General features: G+C 38.5%; 1 protein-coding gene across 1 annotated transcript; it reads right to left on the bottom strand.

Moving 5' to 3' along the window:
* Positions 1 to 267: 267 nt before the first annotated feature.
* LOC100453576 (26S proteasome regulatory subunit 4-like) lies at positions 268 to 1,629 on the bottom strand. Its single transcript, XM_054559872.1, has one exon. It carries the CDS (start codon positions 1,588 to 1,590, stop codon positions 268 to 270), a length of 1,323 nt encoding a protein of 440 aa, XP_054415847.1. The 5' UTR covers positions 1,591 to 1,629.
* Between the last annotated feature and the right edge of the window lie 19,938 nt (positions 1,630 to 21,567).

Raw genomic sequence — 21,567 nt, 5'->3', positions numbered from 1 at the left:
GTTCTGACCTGCGATTCATAGAACATGTTTTTTTGTTTTGTTTTGTTTTGAGAAACAGCACACTTTATCGGGAAGCAGACTGCTGCACAGTGACCAACAGACAAAGGCCACCCTATGGGCACTTACACATCATACTCCAAAAGACACAGAATTTTTGCTAATAAAAATCAACGAGAACAGGGATTCCTCTGGGCAACTCCCCCAACCTCATCCCTTTCAGGGTTCGAGAAATCTCCCAACCATTTTCCTGATGGCAGCTGTGGTACACTAGAGATACAGCCCCTCAGGGGTGCCTTCCTGTTTCTTACAAAGAACATTTTCTTTAGATTTTTTGAAGTCTTCATTTTCTACTTTCATTCTACATTCTCTTAAGGCCATCAGACCAACTTCTGTACAGATTGCCTTGATGTCAGCACCAGAGAGGTCATCTCTAGCCACGATCAAGTCGTCCAGGTTTACATCATCGGCCAGCGTCATCCTGATTGTGTGAATCTGAAAGATGCGCTTCTTAGTATTTTCATCAGGAAGGGGAAACTCAATCTTCCTGTCAATGCAGCCTGGTCTGATAAGTGCTGGATCCAAAGTTTCTACTTGGTTTGTGGCCATGATAACTTTCACATCTCCTCTGGAATCAAATCCATCTGACTGGTTCAACAGTTCCAATGCTGATCGCTGAATTTCTCTCTCACTACCAGAATTTGAGTCATATCTTTTTGTCCCAATTGCATCAATTTCATCAATAAACACGATGGATGGTGCATATTCTTCAGCAACTTGAAACAGTTCCCGTACGAGTTTGGGCCCATTACCTAGGTAATTCTGAATAAGTTCAGAGCCAACAACTCTCAAGAAAGTGGCTGAGGTTTGGTTTGCTACTGCTTTGGCTAACAAGGTTTTACCTGTGCCAGGTGGACCATAGTGAATGACCCCCTTAGGGGGCTTTATACCCATCTCTTCGTAATATTCAGGATGAGTAAGAGGAAGCTCCACAGATTCCTTAATTTCCTGAATTTGGTTGTCCAACCCCCCGATACCAGCATAGGTCTCTTGGGGGGCCTTTTCCACCTTCATCACTGTGACCAGGGGATCTGTGTTATCCATCAGCACCCCTATCATGGCATGTACCTTGTGGTTGAGCAGGACTAAGCAGCCAGGTTCCAGCATATCCTTGTCTACAAATGAAAGAATGCTGACATAGTGTTCTGAGCCCGCAGATGTAGACACAGTGGCATGATTGTCATTGATGATCTCTTCCAAGGTTCCTACTGATGTCGGGGTCCCCCTCGGATCATCCACTTTTGATCTTTCCTCCTCTTGCTTTTCTTCTAATGGTTCCATTTGTTTCTGATTTCTAATGAATTGTTTCTCCATGAGAAGACAGTCTTTAATTCTCTCTAACTTCAGTAATTTTAACTGGCACTGAGTGTGAGGTGTCACCAGTGGCAGTTTGCTGGCAGCATATGATCCCTTTGTTTTCTTCTTCTTTTTCCCCACTCTAGTTGGTACAGGAGGTTTGTATTTCTTTTTCTTGTCTTTGTCATCCTTCTTTCCACCTCCAGGACCATGACCACCACTCTGACTTTGAACCATCTTGCCTTGGCCACTTGAACTGCTGCTGCCGGAAGTTCGTCCACCTAGAACATGTTATTATTATCTTACAGAACACAGTTTATCTTATAACTTATGTTTTTCTTCTCATAGAGTCTACTTCCAAATTCTTAAAACTTACGTTTGACTGTATGTTCAAAACAAAGTTAGTGCAGTCCATGGTCATTCTTTTTTATTTTTTTAAGCTTCATTTACCACTTTTGTTAGGTTCCTAGGGTTGCTGTAACAACATGGGCTTACAACAACAGAAATCTATTTTCTCACAGTTCCGGAGGCTGAAAATTCAAAAATCAAGGTATGTACAAGGCTACACTTCCACTTCCTCTGAAACTCCCGTGGTAAAAATCTGATCCATGCTTTTTCCTGGCTTCTGGTGTCGCCAGCAATCCTTGGCATTCCTCAGCTTGCAGCTACACCACTCCACTTTCAGCTGGCAACATCCTCTCTAGGTGTGTCTGTAACTCCATATTTCTGTGTCTCCATTTCCCTATGCGTATACGGACACCAGTCATCGGATTTAGGGCCCAGCCTAAACCAGTATGACCTCATCTTAACTACGGGCGCAGGGAGCTAGGATTTCAGCATATTTCTTTGCAGAACTCAATTCAACAAATTATTTTTGTGATGTTTGCTATTGTCTATGTCTTCCCTCTAGAAAATTTCTTGACTAATACCTCTGTCTTTTCAAATGTCCCTCTCTTGGTCTTGTCCCTAATGGGAAAAGAGAATAGGATAGAAGTGGGGACAATGGTTCGCAACCAGTGGTGATTTTGTTCCACAGGAAATATTTGGCAATGACTGGAGAAATTTTTGGTTGTCACAACTAAAAGATGAGGGAGTTGCTGTTGGCATTCCCTCAATGGAACACTGGGCAGGAACACTGCTAAACATCCTGCAATGCACAGCACACCCCACCTTCTAAATTCCCCCAATAAAGAATTATCTGGTCTCAAATGTCAATAGCGCTGAGGTTGAAAAACCTTGATCTAGAAGTTTACAGCACTATTAGAACATACATTCTCTCAGATGGCTATCTCACATCTTTATCAGAATGCACATTGCTAGCTGAGAGTGGTGATAAGGAGTTTAGAAGTATAGACCGGGGACTGATTCTATACAAAACACCTCACCTCACAGCTTGGTCTTTGTATAGCATTGGTTGTCAAGCACAGCCGACAAAACCATTTGGGGAACTTAGAAAAATGACAAAAACTCAGGCCCCACTCTGTTCTATTGAACCAAAATCGATGGTGGATTGCAGAAATCTATCCTTTTGATGTTTACAGTCTAAAGAGTAAGTTGGAGAGTAACAAAACACACAAACAAAACATTGTTAACTTTTCTAGGAAAGGAGGTAGCCTGGGGGAAATCAGTGGAAAAGAACAATAGAAATGTAGTCTTTACATAACTTAAAAAAAAAAAAAGTGTTAAGCAAAGAAAAAACTTCTCTTCATTTTTTTAAATTGCAGATTAAGTTAGAAATAGACAAGTCTCCATTTTTAGAGAGTTTCAAAGATTAGAGTAGCTGTGTGAAAAGTGAACATACCCCCAGGTACCCATCAGCTTAGTGTAATTCCCGACTAGGGCTGCCTCCAGCGTGGAGCTCCTGGCACCACATTTACTAGAGTACTTCCTGAGTGCCCCATGGCCTTGATACAGCGTCCCTGGAGCCCAGAAGTCTGCTTCCATTCATAGTGTGATTTGACTAACACCTCAAACCAAGACTACTAAAAACGGTGCCTGACAAATACTATGCACTCAACATATATGTGTTAAATATATAAATAAATACTCTAAAATACAAAGGAAATCTTAATTCTAATAGCCCACCTGACCACTGGAACACAGAATGTTCCAAGTTAGGAAAAGTGCTGTGTTTCCCTCAATCCTGAGGGATCACTCTAGAATAAAGAGTAATCTGTAACAGACAGCATTATTACTGACATGTTCAGCAAGCAAGATGAGTGGGATGTCATAAAGTGGAAATGTCTTTCACTGTTTTTATAAATGGATTAACGTATTCTAAGTTGCAATGCACAGTCTCAATTTGCTAATGAGAAAGGCTGGTCCCCTATTTTGTCAGATGATTGAACCTGGTCAACTCAGAGGGTATTGCTGGCTGGACTCTTCCTTTTCCTGTTCCACTCTCCCTTTGCTGCAGATGGGCTTTTGGTCCATCTTGGATTGAGCCAAGGAAGGAGAGGATAAACTTTTCTTGATTAAGAGAACTATTAACTAACTAGTTGTGCTAAGCCTGCCTAATATTTAAACCTTCTTTTCCTGGGCACTTGTCTTGGTCCTTCAGATGCTCCCTTCGCACCTCCACTAGGCCAATCCAGTTGGGCTGTTCACATCTCTCACATCAAGCAGCCACCCCCAACCTAGCCTCTTGTTTTCTCCTGAATCCATTCCACACAGAACTCTCCCTGTTGAAATTCCCACCACTGCTCCAAACATGATAATGCACAAGGTTTCAAAGAACTCCAAGTAAGCTTGCTCCCTCCACTCTGGACCTCAGGAAAATTCATGGGGAAAAATTCATTCGTTCTTTAAGATGCTGTCTTTGGGTCTTTGGTGATAGCAAAGGTTGCATTGACATTATAGTTCTCTCTCTTTCAGTCTCTCTCCCCTCCTCCTCCTCCCACTCCTTCTCTTCCTCCTTCTCTCTCTGTATCTCCCTTTCTCCCTCCCTCTATCTCTCCCCCTCCCTCTCCCTCTCAATGCTTCATGCTACTAGCTATCATCTCAAGGCTGCCTGTTAATCAGCTTTGGCATGGAAAGAGGTACTCCCTCCTCATTCTTAGTAGGATGGACCTAAGGGCATAGTCAGCAACTCTTCACAATCCACAGTTTAACTTAACCTGTTCTACCTCCTTGTGAATTTGAGAGGCCTCTCACCATCCTAGGACACCTCCTGAAAAGTGTCCACTCAGCAGTCTGGCACATAACTTTGAAATTCCACATCTTTTGAGTCCTGTTGACTAAACTGAAACTGAGAAACAAAGAGCCCAATTGTATGAGCATTAACTCAGTAATTGAGAGTCTTCTTATTTTGACAATACACAGTGATTCAGTAATTGCCTAATGGCTATCCTCAGGTTATTTTACATTTTTATGTTTAATTTAGAGTAATAATTAAACTAAAAGGTGTATTGACTTTCAATCATAGCTATGGAAGTTTTGCATGGCCAGGACACCATGTCTTAAAGCTTACCCAGATTTATTATATAATCTCTGGCTGAAATAGCCTCGAGAGTGCTCAAATCTAAATCTATATCCATAAAACTAAAATAAACATTATTACCAAAATAACTAAGTGGAACTCAAGTAACCAATCCACTAATCCAAATAAGTTCATAAAATGAAGCATTGGCAGCATTCCATATAGCAGCCAGAGGTAAGGCAAACTGTGTTAAGATTTGCCTTACCTAATCCTCCAATGTCTTCCAGCTGGACCTAGAATGAAATCCTAGGTCCTTAGCATAGCCTGCAAGGCCTTAATGTGATTTGGCTTCTCCCTACATCCAGATCTTTTTTCCTCCTACTTTCTCCTTAAGCCACTTTCTTCCAGATATACTAGCTTTTCATACACCTCTTTGGCTTGTTACTGTTAAGGCCTCAGCACTTTACGATGCTTCCACCACAGTGGTTCTCAACTGAAAGCAATTTCCCTCCTCCCCCATGAGATACTTATCAAGGTTTGGAGACAATTTGGTTGTAACAACTGGACTGGGGAATGGAGGTGCTATCAGCATCTGCTGGGTATATACTAAGAATGCTGCTAAACATCCTGCAATCACAGTACAGCCCCTCCAACAAATTATCATCCCGCCTCAAGTGTCAATAGTGCTGAGCTGGAAAACTCCTCTCTCCCTGCAGTAATCTGCCTGCTGATCTTTGTATGCCTGCAACTTCTCATTCTAGCCTCAGCTCAAGGCTTCAGCAAAATGTTCTTCCAACCACCCAGGCTGACATAGCCCAGATCCCACCCTACCCCTGCTGAGGTCATTACTGTATTATTTTCCTTATTTTAAAGTTTGTTGTTTTATTGTCTCGTAGTTTATAGCTCTAGAAGGGGGTTGCTTGTTCTTCCTGTCCACTGCTACATACCCAGCATCTGGGCAGAGCAGGGCACACAGTGACATCTATTAGACAGGATATGGATTAGTGAATTCCAAAGGGAAGGGCATATAAGAATGAGATAATAAGTAGCTGAGACCTTTTTTACGTTTTTTTTTTTTTCCAGAAACACTGCTTAGCTAAAGAGGAGGGAGAAAGAGTTCAATAATTGATTTACAAAAACAACAGGGAATTTCAGATGCAATGGATTAGCAGATCAAGCTTTGCAATGGCATCACTGATGTTCTAAAGCTCAGAAAACTTGGAAGAGCACTAGAACACAACCCATACTAATATTACAGTAAAAATAACATGTTCACAAAATTGGCAACTCGTGCCTCTGTGACATAGCTGAGCACTAATGTGAACAAATCTTACTGAATGAGCAGCAAAAAGGGGAAAGCCCGTTAGGTTCCTCGTGAAGATAGGAGGAAAACCACTTAAAGAACAATGCAGGAGCTGGGAAATTTACTTGCATTTTACCTGGGCTTTAGTCAGTCCATTTGCTGTAAATTAACATCAAATCAGTTATTTATGAGTGTCAGCTTTCTAGATCAATTTCTTTCTGATTTGGTACCTGAATGGTAAAGATGGCATCCTTATTCCTCACTAGTTCGATGGCTCAGTCTTCAACCTCTGTGGACTGTTCAACTCAGAGAAGCAAAGACATTACTTTATGCAATCAGAATGCTGCTGAAATCTTCTCAATTTTCTCATTTTTAACCACTATCCAGCCAGATCTAACTTTTAAGGAATCAAGGTTTTTCCATTTTCCAAAACACTGAGTATGCAGGAGTGTGGGGTGGAGGTGGGGAGAAGACACCAGAAGGAGTAGAAAAATTAAATCTATATCTCATGAAAGATTCTGATTCAACCCAGTTTTACCTTTAGCCAAGGAGTAGAAGCTCTATGGCTTGATGCGGGGAGTCTGTGAACTTCTCAAAATTAAAGTCAGAATAATGTTTATGTCTTGTTCTGACAAGCGTCTCCACCATTCTGCTGGAAGCTCTGACATTTACACTCTTCAGGTATTTGGCACTCTGAAAATATTCCGTATTTGGTGACATAGCAGTCAGTTATAAAATTAGTATAAACTGCAGACAATTTTGATGAACTTGGTAGAATTTGGTGATACGTTATTCACGTGTTTCCGTTTCAGAATGTACAGAGATTTAGCAAAGAAGTCTGTGACTCACCAAGAGCCACATGGAATCTTTGAGCTGGTGGCAAACTATTCCTGGGTATCCTATGATTTCCTCCAAGTAGAGAAGTGAGGTGAAGAGAAGAGGACAGGTGTTTTCTCCCTAGGGCAAGAGTTCCAGAAAGTAAAATGGAACAAGTTCAAAAGATTAGGCTCCTTCAGTTTTATCCAACTCAATTTTTGTTTTTTTTTTCCAAATATCATGCTACTTTACAAAATAAAGGAATTTATTTGGTGAAGATACCTGCAATTAAAGTTCATATGAAGGAGTGAGGAGAAATTTGGGAAAAGAGGACTGCTTCAAAAGAGAATGATGAATGGTGGGAAAGAAGAGCAAACACAGGGAATTCTGCATTTTTTTTATTTTTATTTTTTTACAATTAAGCAGTTAACAGATTGCAGCATCTGAATTTGGAGAAATAAAGAGCAACCAATGCAAGCCTTGCACCCACTGTTTTCTCATCAGGAGTCCATCACTCATACTTAAGAGAGAAGCTTAGGTTCCATCTTCTTAAATCTGCTCGAATCCCGTGGCAGGTGCGCAGGGATGACAATGGTCAGAATGCTGTCATGTAAACTTGCAGTATGTGGCAAGCACACAAATAAAAAAAAATGCTGAAACTTTTTTGAACAGGAGAATCTGCACCTACCTAGACAAAGGCTTATTTATATACTATTGTCTTTTGCTTTACTTTACATAGAAATATGTAATACCTGTGTAAAATTATCCCCTGCCTGGAATAGAGGTGATGCAGAGATGAAGATACTTGTCATTTGACAATCTTGATCTCTAAGAATCAAATGAATTTTCTTTGAGGCTTAGATTTCCAGCTCTATGACAAAGGTTTTAGAGATAGTCATTACTTTAGTGACTAACTCTTGACTTTCCACATCAAAAGTAGATAGTCTCATTCGATAGAAATGTGTGAGTAGATCATACCTCCCCCTTTGATGCTGTAAATCGGATATGAAGGTGATAAACATAATAGATTGTGTATATCTCTGTTGATATGAAAAGATAAAGTAAGAATGTACAAAGAAAAACCAATGACCACCAAGGCTAGATTTTACATCAAGAAAAACAAGAGATCCAAATGTGACTTTTGTCTCTAAGGAGGGGCAACCACCCTCACATATTGAAAAATAACTATTGGGTTGTAAGAAATATGATTAGTAAAAAAAAAATTCAATAACCAAGTCTTGGGTTATGTGAAAATAATAGAAAGCATGAATAATTCTTTGTGAAAACTCTATAAGCAATTCCAGAGCACCTGTCAGAGGAAGAACAGATGAGGACATAAAATCAGCCTGGTGAGCTGGTCTCCTTGAATGCAGAAGAAATGTCTCCCCAAGTTGTGTTTATAGTGCTTGAGGGCACAGCAAATAAATGTGTCTTTTCCTTTGATGTTCACATCTGTAGCTGTGGGATTCCACTCCAATCTTGGGACAGATGGCCAAGAAGCTATGCTAGGCATTAATAGGGATTCCTTTGAAAGCCTGGCATAGCTTCCCACAAGAATAGCTCTCAGTCTACATATATTTATAGCAGGTAGTCACCCATATTCACAATTTGGGAAGAACTCAAAACCCTCTCTATTTTTTTTTCTTATCACCATAGTGCTGAAAAGCTTGAAAATACCACTAGCCAATTCCTTCTGAACAGGCTTTCTAACGGTTCTTAATGTTTACATTAATTACACTAGTACCATACTGGTCCCAGCACCTTGTTAGCTAGCTAGCTGGTAGCAGGGTGGATTTTTTTTCTTCCTTTTTTTTCTAATTCCGTGTCACATAGCAAAAGGTAATGAGCACAGACAACTTCTGATGCAGAGTGAAAGAACAGTGAAGAAGTAGGGAAATATTCTGTTCCTCAGGTTCTCACAAGGATGGTAGAAACCCAAATCATTAAACTCAACGTGTTTAGGGAAGATCAAAAGATATTAAGGATGATAATTCAAAATATTTGCTCTGAATATGTTATCAGGTAAGTTTTGAGATTCTATACTTCTCTGAGTCTTTCTTGTGCCTCAATTATTCTATCAAATTCACCTTTTCTTTATAGACAGCAGCACTAAGATTGCTTAGTTCAATCTGAAGTGGTTTTCCTCTAGGGCAATTGCACAGTTGTCAATCTGGGGTCTCTCTTCACCTTCGTCATGAAAAGCCCCTTCTTCTGTCTTCTGTGTTAAAGAAGAATCCTACTTCCTGAATTACACACCTCCCTCTATCCATTGCTTCCTGGGAAAGAACACTTAGGGAGTAAATTTTTTTTAATTTTGTAATTGACTCATATCTTGACATAAAATCTTAGGTAGGATGAATTTGTCTTTTAAATTTGAAAGCATTGTTTCATTTTAATCTAGCTTTTAGTGCTGTGGAAACATTCATTCTTTTTATTCTTGTTTTCTATGTCACGAAGTGTTTTGTTTTTTCCTTTTGTGAAAACTGAAAATCTTTTCTTGCTCTCTTGTTTTTAAAATTTTACAATAATGTGTGTTGGTATGAGTTTGTTTTTATGTCATGAACTTGGGCACTTTGTAGGTGTTTTTAATTAGGAAGTTGCTTTCGATTTTCAGTAGTTCTTTTGAACTGAATTTTCATGGATAATTTCTTACCGTCTGTTTTCTCTGTTCTCTTCAACAGAAACTCCCTATAAGTGAGCATTTAAAATTTAGGGCTGATTCTCTAACTTTTTTTTCTTTTTTACTTTTTGTTGTCTTTTAATTTTTGTTATCATACTACTTTCTGGTATATTTCTGAGGCTTTATTCTCTAAAAACTTTATTAGCATTTTAATTTCTGTTATTATATTTTTAATTTTCAAGATTTTGGGGGTGATATGGAAGTTGTTTTCTGTTATTTTTCTGAATAACCTGATGTGCAATTTCAGTTCTTTCTTATGGAAATAATATTTTATCACTCTGAAAAAAATTATGTATCTCCATATATATTCACACACATGTATTTGTGGAATTTTCTCCCTACTCTTCATAAATTTTTCTTCCACTTCCATTTTTTCTGCTTTCTGTTTGATTTCTGTTTTCATGTTATAGACTCGGTTTAAATATCTGCTAATTATAAACTGTATGTCTGTATTTGAGTGAAGTACCAGAACCCTATTTGAAAGCTTTTCTCAATGCTTGGTTTTATTGCAGTATGATCTCTATTGGCCATTTATTTGGGTAAGTCCCAATTACTAGATTTATTATTATTCTCTTAGGATTGTCAGTTTTCCCATAAAGCAAAATTCATTCTTTTTTTAGCTGAGAGTAATAAGCCCAGCTACCAGAGTTTTCCTGAATCCAAATATGAAAGAAGGTAGCGAGGTGTATATCTTCTCAGGAGACTGTTAATCTCTGTTTCCATTATGTTACCTGGCCTCACGTGGTACTTAATGCACACAGATCTGATTCCCTCTCATTCAGCTTTTAGTCTACTAATAGTTTAGTAATGGAACTATTACCCAGTTGCACTTTTTATGCAACTATTCAAGTAATTCTACTGTCTCATTCTCTCAAGCTCTATCCTGCACCCTTACTCCTCACTTTTAGATCAATCCAGGCCTTCTAATTCCTGAGGTTTTCTAAAGTTCTTTGCCACAAATCAGCATGGTGCAGGTTCTGAGTTATCCCTTCATGAATTCTTCCCCTCTCTCTTCCTCTTCTTCCCTCCCTCCACCTCTCCTGTCAATCACATCATTGGTTTGTCTGTTGTTGGGATATTTGGCAGGGAAAAATAACCTGCAGCCCTTTTCCTTGCCAGAGTTCTAAACCACTTCAAAAATAAGATAAAAGGAATAAGATATGTAGAAAACAGAATAAACATTTTGGAATGTTAAGGCTGATATTTAAGTGTTTCTGTTATCTACAAGAAAATGGACTTTGTAGTAGTGAACCCTTGAGTGAGAACATTTGTCCCACTCAGTAGTACCGGACTGGAGCAGACCTCCAGTCCTAAGGCAGAGCTACTCCTAGAGATCCAAAACACAATGTACATTATCTGCAGTCCGCTGGCTCGTTAGAAGAAAAGGAAAGTGCTGGCCACTCATGCCCTCTTTCTCCTTCCAATCAGACAGAGCATTTCGACTTCCCTTGGACACAGTGAATAATAGGTAGCAAAGGGCCAAGAGAATTATGCCAAAGTGTTTCTTTTCACACGGAGGTAATTATCAGGGGAAAAGAAGAAGCATTAGCATCCCAGTATTGCCCAGGTTTTGTTATCTTAATTCATTGGCTTAACTATTAAAGTTATGGTCAGTTGAGATGTGCTACCTCCTTTCTGGGAAATGATTAGCTGTCCCTCAGAATGATCCTTCACGATGCCACTCTACATTTAACAACTGCTTGTCTGGCTTTCTTCTCGGATATGGGTCAGAAGAGTGCATTAATTAAATCATTTCCAAGGCCACTCTGTACTCAAGGCTGAAAAGTCACTCTTTATTCTATTTCCATTCTCAAATTATGTTTAGCCACTTTTTCAGAGGTCCTCGATGAGCTGAAATGACATCATAACTATGTTTTAATAATAAACTACATAAAGACACTGTAACAATAAAATTCCAGCAGCACAGAGATGCTTTAGATACAAATATAAATCTCCTGCCACCATCAGATTCTCTTGGGGAAAAAAAACAACAAAACAGAGCCAACTAAATCCCCTTGTAAGTCAAAGCCAAAAGGTCAAAAGATGTATAGATCCAAAATTAAATTATATTTCCCTTCTGTGTTACTAGTCCCCAGAAATTTAAGTCTACCTCAACTTCTTATTTCAGCTCAATTTCAAAGCTTAGTTATATTTGTCTTGGTGTTTGAATGTAATGGATAAAAGCACAGAGTCTAAATCAGATTTCCTGCATTTGAATCCTATGGAGATTACTTAATAGTTGTGTGACCATGGAGAAGTTTTTTAAGCTCTTTGTCTCTCAGATACCTAATCTGTAAAATGGAAATATTATTAGCCATCTCAAAAAGACGATGTGAGTTTTACCTAAAGTAATGTATGTTAACTCCTTAAAAGATTTCTTGGCATATATGTAACTCTCAATAAGGAATTAATTTACTTTCTTCAGTGGCTTCAGCCTGAACCACCTTTCACAGAAATGGGTAGGACTCCTTTGAGTCCTTGGATATTAAAGTAATCAATACCAAGTTTCTGGGGTTGCTCATTTTTAAAATGCTCATTTTAAAATCCAATTCATTAACAGGACATCCTAGAGTATGACCACTCTGCACACCCACAAAATAATACAGCATCCTCAGAGCACAGAGCAGTTATCCCAAGCAAAATTATGTTCCCAGAAGTCAGTATTTGGAGATGTCAAAGATCATATTGCATTCTCAATGGTAACTGATTGAGAGAACATAAATAGAGAAAGTCCTTATTTAGCCATGCCATCATTCAAGTAATTCAGAATCCATGACCTATGAATTTAAACTGCCCATCAAGATGTTAATTTGAGCATGTGCATTTTCAGTAAATGGCGGAGGGTGGAGGGGCTCCACACACACTGACCATCTTTTCTATGGAGCTGCATTTGTGCAACAGCAGCCCTGCTTACCAAATATTTAAAACTTGGTTACTTTATTTTTCCAGAATATTCACAACGTCTTAGTTCTCTTTCTCACTTCGAATTCCATGTGTCTATGTGTCTAGGGCAAAATAGAGAAAAAGACAGAGACAGAGAGACACTGGCTAATTGTGGCCAGCTATGCTTTCCAAACACACTAAATATCTCCACCTTTCTAAGGGCAAAGTTGTGAGGGGTGGAGTGAGATTCTGCTAACAGATCACCCTCCACACAGAAGAATACCCGAAGAATAGGGATGAATTCCACCATTTTTTTCTTTTATTTTCTTTCATGGAAGTTACATTTGGTTTTGTTGATTTTTTAATTTTTGCTTTGATTTTTCTTTCTCCAATTTGTCTTCTTATACTTACTAATGTTCTTCCTCCTACTTTCATTGGGTTAATTCTGTTTTTCTTTTTGTGACTTTTGGATTGGACAATTAGCTCATTATTTTTACCCCAGATATATTTTCTGCCCCTATAATTTGCCTTTCCTAGAATGTCATCTAAATGGAACCAAACATCATATTGCCTTTAAATCTATATTCTTCATTTAACCCAATGCATTTGAGATTCACCCATGCATGCATCAGCACTTGGTGTCTTTTTGTAACTGAGAAATATTTCATTATATGTAATTTTCACAGGTATATATTTACCTGTTGATGGATATTTGGATTGCTTTTAAATTTTATTAATTATGAATAAAGCCATTATAAATATTTGCATACAAGGTCAGAATTAAATACATTTATAGAAGAGACTTGATGGAACAAAACGCAGCTACAAAAAAAATAATAATAAATGATCCACTCACATTCACATATTCACCTGATGGTAGAGCTTGTACAAAGCCCAATTTGGTATTAGGTAAAATGTGTAAGGTGTTTCAATGGATATGACCTCATCTCTCAGGATCTGCAGCAAAAGTGATCAATTCTTATTCAGTTTTCTGCCTTCCTCCCCTCTCCTTATCTATTTTATAACCCCAGGCTCCTCATTAATATGGATGTTAAGGGTCTAATTGTATAATACTTGTTATGGTATTAAACCAAAAAAAGTTTTTGCAAACATTTCTTGCTGGTTTTGCATTTTAAAGATTGTAAATCTAAATCCTGTTACAGTGCAATAACAAATGTTCATTTATATACATTGTAATACCGCATTCATCTGGAATACAGTAATTTGTAACTTATCATTTAGGATGAGTTGGGCAGAAACTTACTGGTATTCTATTTGTGAAAAAAATACAACTCTGAGCAAATGAATGGTATCATACAAACCTTAGGAAATACGATTAACCACTTTAAGAGAAGAAATTACTTTCAATTAACGTAAAAGCATCTGCTTTCAATAGCTGACATGTTCATTACAAATCTTGTCTTTTCAATAAAGGAAGTCATGGATATTCACTAGGCAAACCTTTGTTAAAGTGGTTGAGACTTCATAGTAGCAGAATTTAATTAGAAATGTAAAAAATTAGACCATACAAATTCAGAACCCACTCCACTATTTCAATTAATTGAAGAGAAATAGGCAGTTGGGCTAAGATTTTGACAAATTATATTGTGAATTCAGCCAGTCTTACAAAATGAAAAGAGCAAAAGTAGTAATAAATACTTTGTAAATGTAGTTAAAGAAGCAGGTTTCCAAAAACAAACAAACAAACAAACAAAAAACAGATTAAATTAAGCCTAACCTAACTTTGTAAATTATAAAGGAAAGAACCTTGAGGTTCATCCAATTGCTTACTTCCTCTTCTCTTTCTCTTTTCTATGGAGGAAACTACTACTACTACTGTTTGTTCTTCAAATCTCCTTTTGTGTGCCAACTTCTTTAGGAAAACTTTCCTGACCCAAGGTCTCCATAAGATACCATTATTCTGTTCTTCCAAAATACTTGCATAGTCTCTATTATAGCCCTTGTCCCGTGGCAATGTGATAGTTGGTTTACAGGTCTAGACATTATAGCCCTAAACCTCATACTGAGGTCATCAGACCCTAATCTGCTTACAGGTAGAAACCATGCCTTTCCTCTCTACATTCTGACCCAAGTACATAAGCTGGCACAGAGTAGGCACCTGATAACATTGTGGGGCATATAACCAGCTAGCGTTTAAAGCCCTGGTCCCAGAAATGAACTTTAAATCTAGAAATATTTTATATATTGAACAAATATTTTATCAACACAATTTTTATTATTCCTACATTTTATTTTACATTGTGGTCCTTCAGAGAGAGAGAGAACTAAAAAAGAACTTATACCCAAGAGTATTTTTTCAAAAACTTAGAGTCATTTCGTTTCAATGTCTTTGATGTTTTCCTTAAACTTGGCTGAAAACTTTACAAACTTCAAACAATTAAGTAGTTCTAACCCATGGAGTCAGGAAAAGAAGATTATATATGAATAAAAAGTAAGAGAAGAAAGCCAATTAAGAATAGATGAAAGGAGATAGAGATATAAACTATTCTTCTAGAAATTAAGAACAGTCAATATCAACATATTTTTATTAAGTACCTATTATAAATTATATATTATATTTGATACCAAATGGAATTTGATGTGGTTCCTAAATCTAAAAAGTTAGAGCCCTAGCTTGAAAATAAAAGAGGAAAAGAATTTCATTTACACTAACATGCTACTAAGGCCTAGAAATGGAAGAAAGCTACAGGAAATCCATTTGTATGCCCATTTAACTCCTAGCTTAATAGATGACTACTGACAGAAAGGTATAGCTACTATTCTTGCTCTACTATTTAATAGGTGTATAGTCTAAGTCAGGTCACTTAACCACCCTGACTTTCAGCAGCAATATCACTACTCAGAATGGTTGAAAAGTCTGAATATTGAGAATTGTATAAAAATACCTGATACATGGTAGCCACTGACTTAACTTTTTATATAGTGCTGTTCTCTATCTTTTATTCTGGATATTTCTAAACTTTAAAAAGTTATTAGAAACACTCACAATTTTTAAGAATTTAAATACTCTTTTATGTTCTCATGTAATGAAAACTAGTTTTGATGTGTCTGACCTATATCAGTAATGTCACGAAACAACAGAAGGAAGTGGAGGGAGTCGCCTTTCACTCAGAAAACTTGGACTGGAATAATGACTTCTCAAGGTCCAGCTCACCCCAGAGTATGTGACACTTGGTTCCATGGTGGTGGTAATAAACAGTTATGTTTCTTTTCGTTTCCATCATTATAATACCATAATTGGTACATCTGTGACATACAGGATTCCTGCTGTCCTGAAAGCAATTACTGAAATAAAAATTTGGGCAATGTTTTTCCTAAATGTGTGATAGCTCTTCTCATTGCCTGCTTTGTTAAGGAGGCAGATAAGAAAAACAGGAGGGAGGCAGTTCCTTGTTCTAAACTCTACAGACAGGGAACTACACGACCCTAAACCTCCAGAGAGAATGCTCTTCTACCTGATGTGGAATAGCGCCGAAGACCTATGGTTAAGTGGAGGAAGCGAGTCGAGATTCGAGTGGCTGCCCAACTCTAGGCTTTTTCTGAAGTCCACTTACATATATGTAAACATATGCAAATGTACATAAACCCACAGGGATACCCTAACACACATGCTGATGAACTTACAGATACCCACATTTATTCAAAGACATGAATCGAGTAGCTAAAGATCTGAGTATGTCAGTAAGAAGCTTAGTAGGCAAGCAAGAGGGAGTAGAGGTGACACAAGTAGGTTATAGATGGAGAAAAGCAATGTGAGCAAAGGACACCAGTGTGCAGTATGTGTCAGTTCAGAATACAAGCACAACCAGGCCTAAGAGCCAGAGGGATCCCATCCTGTTTGGTGAGTGAAGATTCTAAATTTATCTGTGCTATTTGGAGCCATCATATGCATTCATGTTTGGCCTTCCCCAGGTGCTGGCTGGCTGATACCAGTGGAGGCTTTTAATTTGAAAAGACTGTATCTGGTGATTATTTTCTTTAAAACAAAATGAAATGAAATCTTTCTTTTTCATGGAAGATAATTCTTCTGTGCCTAATACCAAATGCTTCGTCTTTAAATGGCAGTATCTTGAAAGCAATAATCACATTCATCTTCCAAGTGCTTCCCGTGTCTCTTGTTACTCTTTAGGCTTAAGGGCCACTTGACACCCTGTACTTGATGCCTCTGCAGATTTTGTCACTGAGATTTTAATGCCCATTTGAAATAAATCAGGAGTGATTATCGTCCAGTGAAAAGTTCACTAGAACTCCATGTATGGTATTCCACCGTCCCACCACTGGAGAGAATTTCCCTAGTGAATTTTTACTATTTATGGAATTCAATGATTTGATCAAATTAAAGAATAAATGTTTAAAGGCAATCAATACACGTATGTACAAAAGGCAGGTTTTTAAATTGTACTCAATTTAAAAGAATTTTTCTTTTTGCAAAAAAGAAGGCCTTTCCCATATAAACACATCCACCTACTCAAACACACACACACTCATATACTCACAGGAGGTGATATTTCATCTAGGCAACCCAGAATGTAAAGCTGTACTCTCCTCTGCAGAACATCATTCTGACAGCTCATATGTTGCCGGGGCTGTGTGGACTCCCTCCAAATCAGCATGCTTTCAGGGGTTTTCTTAAGGCAAATACAGTGGTCTGAGAGCCCAGGGAGCTTTGCCAAGTGATCTGGTATCATGATAACTAATCATGCCTATGTGGAGAATTTTTCAACCAGACTGTAAGTGTTAAAAAGAGGCAGAGTAGCTGAAGCAGCATGCTGAATTGTCCTTATCTCTGAGGTTGAGTCCCGGTTGGTTCTCTGAGTTGGCAGACAAGAGGCCGGGGAGATTATGTTTTCCAACTGCTTCCTTTTCTCCTAGACTCTGAATGGATTGTAGCAGGGATGCTTCCGCTGAATACACTTGATCCTTCCTGACACTAGCATCCACAGAACGCCTCGGGGAAAATAACATTTAATGAGTGTGAATTTGTTAGGTAAGGTGCTACTCACTTCACCTACAGCATATCATGGAGCTCTACAACCATTCTAACGAATTGGCAGTCCAATATTGATTTTACATGCAAGCAAACTGAGGCTTAAGCATGGCTAAATACTAGATAAATCCAGATCTTGATACTAAGTGGCAAGACCAGGATTCAAACTTGGTCAAGATGACCGGGAGTCGTCTTGGGAGTTCATCATACCAGGCTTTGACTCTTAAATTCATGTCAAATGCAATCTGAGTGCAGCCAAGGACAGCAAACTGCAGTGCACTCCAGCCTGGGACCCATCTGAGGGCAAATCTGAGAAGAGCCAGTTTCCGTGTAAACACAGGGCATCAGTTTCCCTGACAGATGTCGGCCTTTATGAGTCTTCCTTCCAAGGGTGCAACTCCACCGACAGGGATGTAGATTTTCATCAGGCAGGAAAAGTCATGGCATAATCTGAGGAGGTGTCTGTGTTCTGGCAAATCTCCTTTCTTGCCAAGTATAGTTTCAGAGGCTGGAGATGAAGGTGGGAATGTTCTCTCATTTCTGTTCCCAGGAAGATCGAGGGCCAACTTCCTGGCTTACAAGCAAGGCGGCTTTTCTCTACAACCCCACTCCTGCCTCCACAAACCCCAATGTGTCTGTTTAACACATATTTATTTCTTCTAAGCAGTATAATTTAAGAAGAAAGCAAGTAGACAATTTCTGAAGTCAGAGAAGCACTTTCAGAATTAACACTACTTTAAATTTCCAATATTTTTAAAATAGTTCACCAAGAAACAACTGAGAAGCAACTGAGAAAAGGGCATTAGATACTACTTTTAACCATGTGTTCAGCAATGGTGATACTGAAAATCTTCAATGCTCTACGTTTCACCCACTGGCATGGGAATGCTTGCTTAATCCTGTGTCCAGAATTAGAGGTAAAATGTAGTCAAGGCTCCCACTTCCCTGGGCACAGTGGCCAATGGTTTGGCTCTGCAAATGATGATAAAATCGGTGACCAGGGACACATGCTTTTCCCAGGTATGAGGATGAGTTTGAGGCAGACCCCACATTTATTCACATGGAACCTCCATATAATCAATAGCACAGTTGGCTAGGTAGCAGTAGGAGGGCTGTCAGGGCTGTTTTCTCTATACAGTTATCAGCTCTTTTAAAACCTGTGAATTCTCCAATAATAACACCAGAAAACCCTAATGAATAAAAACAGATAGAAAACACACTTCAAGAACGATATAAAAATAAACTAACATGCAAAATGCCCACATTTTTTTCTTTAAATTTTCTCTTATAAATTAAAGAATGAGTTGAAGATGCCAGAATGGATCATTGAGATAATCACTTCAACGATCACAGGAAGAGGAGGGGGCATCAGCATATCCAAAACTGCTTCTCCTTATTATGAATTGCCCTCTATATTGTACTAAGGATCTAATGACAAAATGCGTAGGAATATTTAAAGCACCATCGCCATGTAGGCATTACTATTTTTTCCACCTTTATTAAGGTATGGTAGACAAACAAATACTGCATAAAGTGTACAACATGTTTTAATATACATATACATTATAAAATGGCTACCACTATCAATCTTATTAAAATACTCATCACCTCACATAATTTATCTTTTTTATTTTTTGGAATTAGAGCATTTAAGATCACTTCTATTAGCAAATTTCAACTATACAATACAGTATTATTAATTGGAGTCACCATGCTGTACATGAGATCTTGAGAACCTGTTCATTCTATGTAACAATTTCATACTCTTTCACCAACATTCCCCCCGATTTCCCTCACCCCATCTACCCGGACAAACATCTATGAGTTCAGCATTTTTAGATTCCACATATAAGTGAGTTCATGAAGTATTTATTTTTTTTGCTTGTATATATATGCATGTGTGTGTATATATATATTTATATATGTGTGTGTGTGTGTGTGTGTGTGTGTGTGTCTGATAAATAAAATGCAGTATGTATGTCCATTTATCTGTTGCTGGATATTTTAGTTGATTATTGTGAACGATGCTGCAATTATAGTAGGAGTGTAGGTATCCCTTCAAGATACTGATTTCATTTCCTTTGGATATATAACCATATGTATACCCCAAAGTGGTATTGCTGGGTCTGGGTCACATAGTAATTCTTTTTTTTTTTTTTTTTTTGAGGAACTTTCCTACATTTTTCCATAATGGTTGTACCAATTTACATCCCCATCAACAGTGTATATGAGTTCTCTTTTTCTCCAAATCCTTGCCAGTACTTACCTTTTGTCTTCGTGATAATGGCATTTTAACAGCTATGAGTTGATATTTCATTGTGGTTTTGATTTGATTCCCTGATGATTGCTGATGTTGAGCTTTTAAGAATACACATGTTGGCCATTTGTAAGTCTTCTTTTGAGAAATGTCTATTCAGGTCCTTTGTCCATTTTTTATTTAGCTATTTGTTTTCTTGCTACTGAGTTGTTTGAGTTCCTTATATATTTTGGATGTTAAACCCTTATCTGATGTATGGCTTGCAAGTATTTTCTCCCATTCCATAGATGGTCTCTTTAGTTTGATCGCTTCATTTGCTGTGCAGACTTCTAGTTTGATTCAACCTCATTTGTCTATTTTTGCTTTTGTTGCCTGTGCTTTCAGAAACATATCCAAAAAATCTTTTCCCTGATCAATTTCATGAAGCTTTTCTCCTATGTTTTCTTTTAGGTGTTTTACAGCTTTAGGTTTCACATTTAGATCTTTAAGCCATTTTAGGTTGTTTCTATATTTTATGGGGCATGGGTGCATTAAGACAGGCCTATGGCCTGCTTATACTGAGATTGGCCCGGTTGCCGCCATCTGCAGGGTTGGGCCTGGCTCTGAGTCCATGGGAGCTGGCCTGGAACCAGAGTCTACTGGGATGGGCATGTTGTATGGGTTCATGGAGGCAAGCCTGGTGTTTGGGACCGAGGGGGCAGGTCTGGGGTATGGGCCTACAGGGCCAATTTTTGTGCTGGGGTGGGCCTGGAGCTTGAATCTATAAGAGTGGGCTTGAAAGCCAGGCATGGTGGCTCATGCCTATAATCCCAGCACTTTGGGAGGCCAAGGCAGGCCGATCACCTGTGGTCGGGAGTTCGAGACCAGCCTGATCACCATAGAGAAACCCCATCTCTACTAAAAATACAAAACATTAGGCGGGTGTGGTGCTGCATGCCTATAATCCCAGCTGCTTGGGAGGCTGAGGTAGTAGAATTGCTTGAACCTGGGAGGCAGAGGTTGCGGTGAGCTGAGATCTCACCATTGCACTCCAGCCTGGGCAATAAGAGTAAAACTCCATCTCAAAAAATAAAATAAAATAAAAAGAGTAGACTTGGAGCCTGGGTCCTCTGGGCCTTGGTCCATGAGGACAGGCCTGGCACAAGGGTGGGCCTGGAGCCTGGATCTGTAGGGGCAAGTATTACCTTTTTTCTTCTTCTTTTTGGAGGTAGGATCTTGCTCTGTCACCCAGCTGGATTTTGGTGGTGTTATCATAGCTCACTGCAGCCTCAAACTCCTGGGCTCAAATGATCCACCCACCTCGGCTTCCCTAAGTGCTGGGATTAATGTTCTGAGCCACTGCACGTGGCCAAGTATTATCATTTTTAATGCTGTCTTCACTGATAGGGTTCTGGGCATAACCATGATTAAGTAAGATGTGTCAAAGTTCATTTGGCCTTCTTATTTCACCTCATAGCCAATACTTGAAAATTTAATCTCTAGAATTTTCAGAATATCACAGAAGCTTGAAGTAAATACTATGGACCAAATTAGAGACTTATGTGAAGAAACTGAACATAGATTGTCACAGAACTACAAGGAACAATTTTATAGAGAAAGCAAGACAATAGCATCAAATTATCAAATTCGGAAGAGAGGTGAGGTGTGCAATTGAGATGAAACTAGTGGATTGATAAGAATAGTGCCAGATAATCTGAAGAGGAAGATGAATGCGGGAATCTGAGTACAGGGATTATGGGCTGAATAATAAAATATATTAGACTTAGCCTTAGGGATAACTCAATTAAACATTTTAAAATTATATTTGAGGGAATAGAGAGCACAGCCAAAGAAACAAATCAGCAAGACA

Source organism: Pongo abelii, chromosome 6, assembly GCF_028885655.2.
Source record: "Pongo abelii isolate AG06213 chromosome 6, NHGRI_mPonAbe1-v2.0_pri, whole genome shotgun sequence".
NCBI classification, from domain to species: Eukaryota; Metazoa; Chordata; class Mammalia; order Primates; family Hominidae; genus Pongo; species Pongo abelii.
Note: the sequence above shows the minus strand (reverse complement) of the source record. Positions and strands in the feature narration are given on the sequence as shown.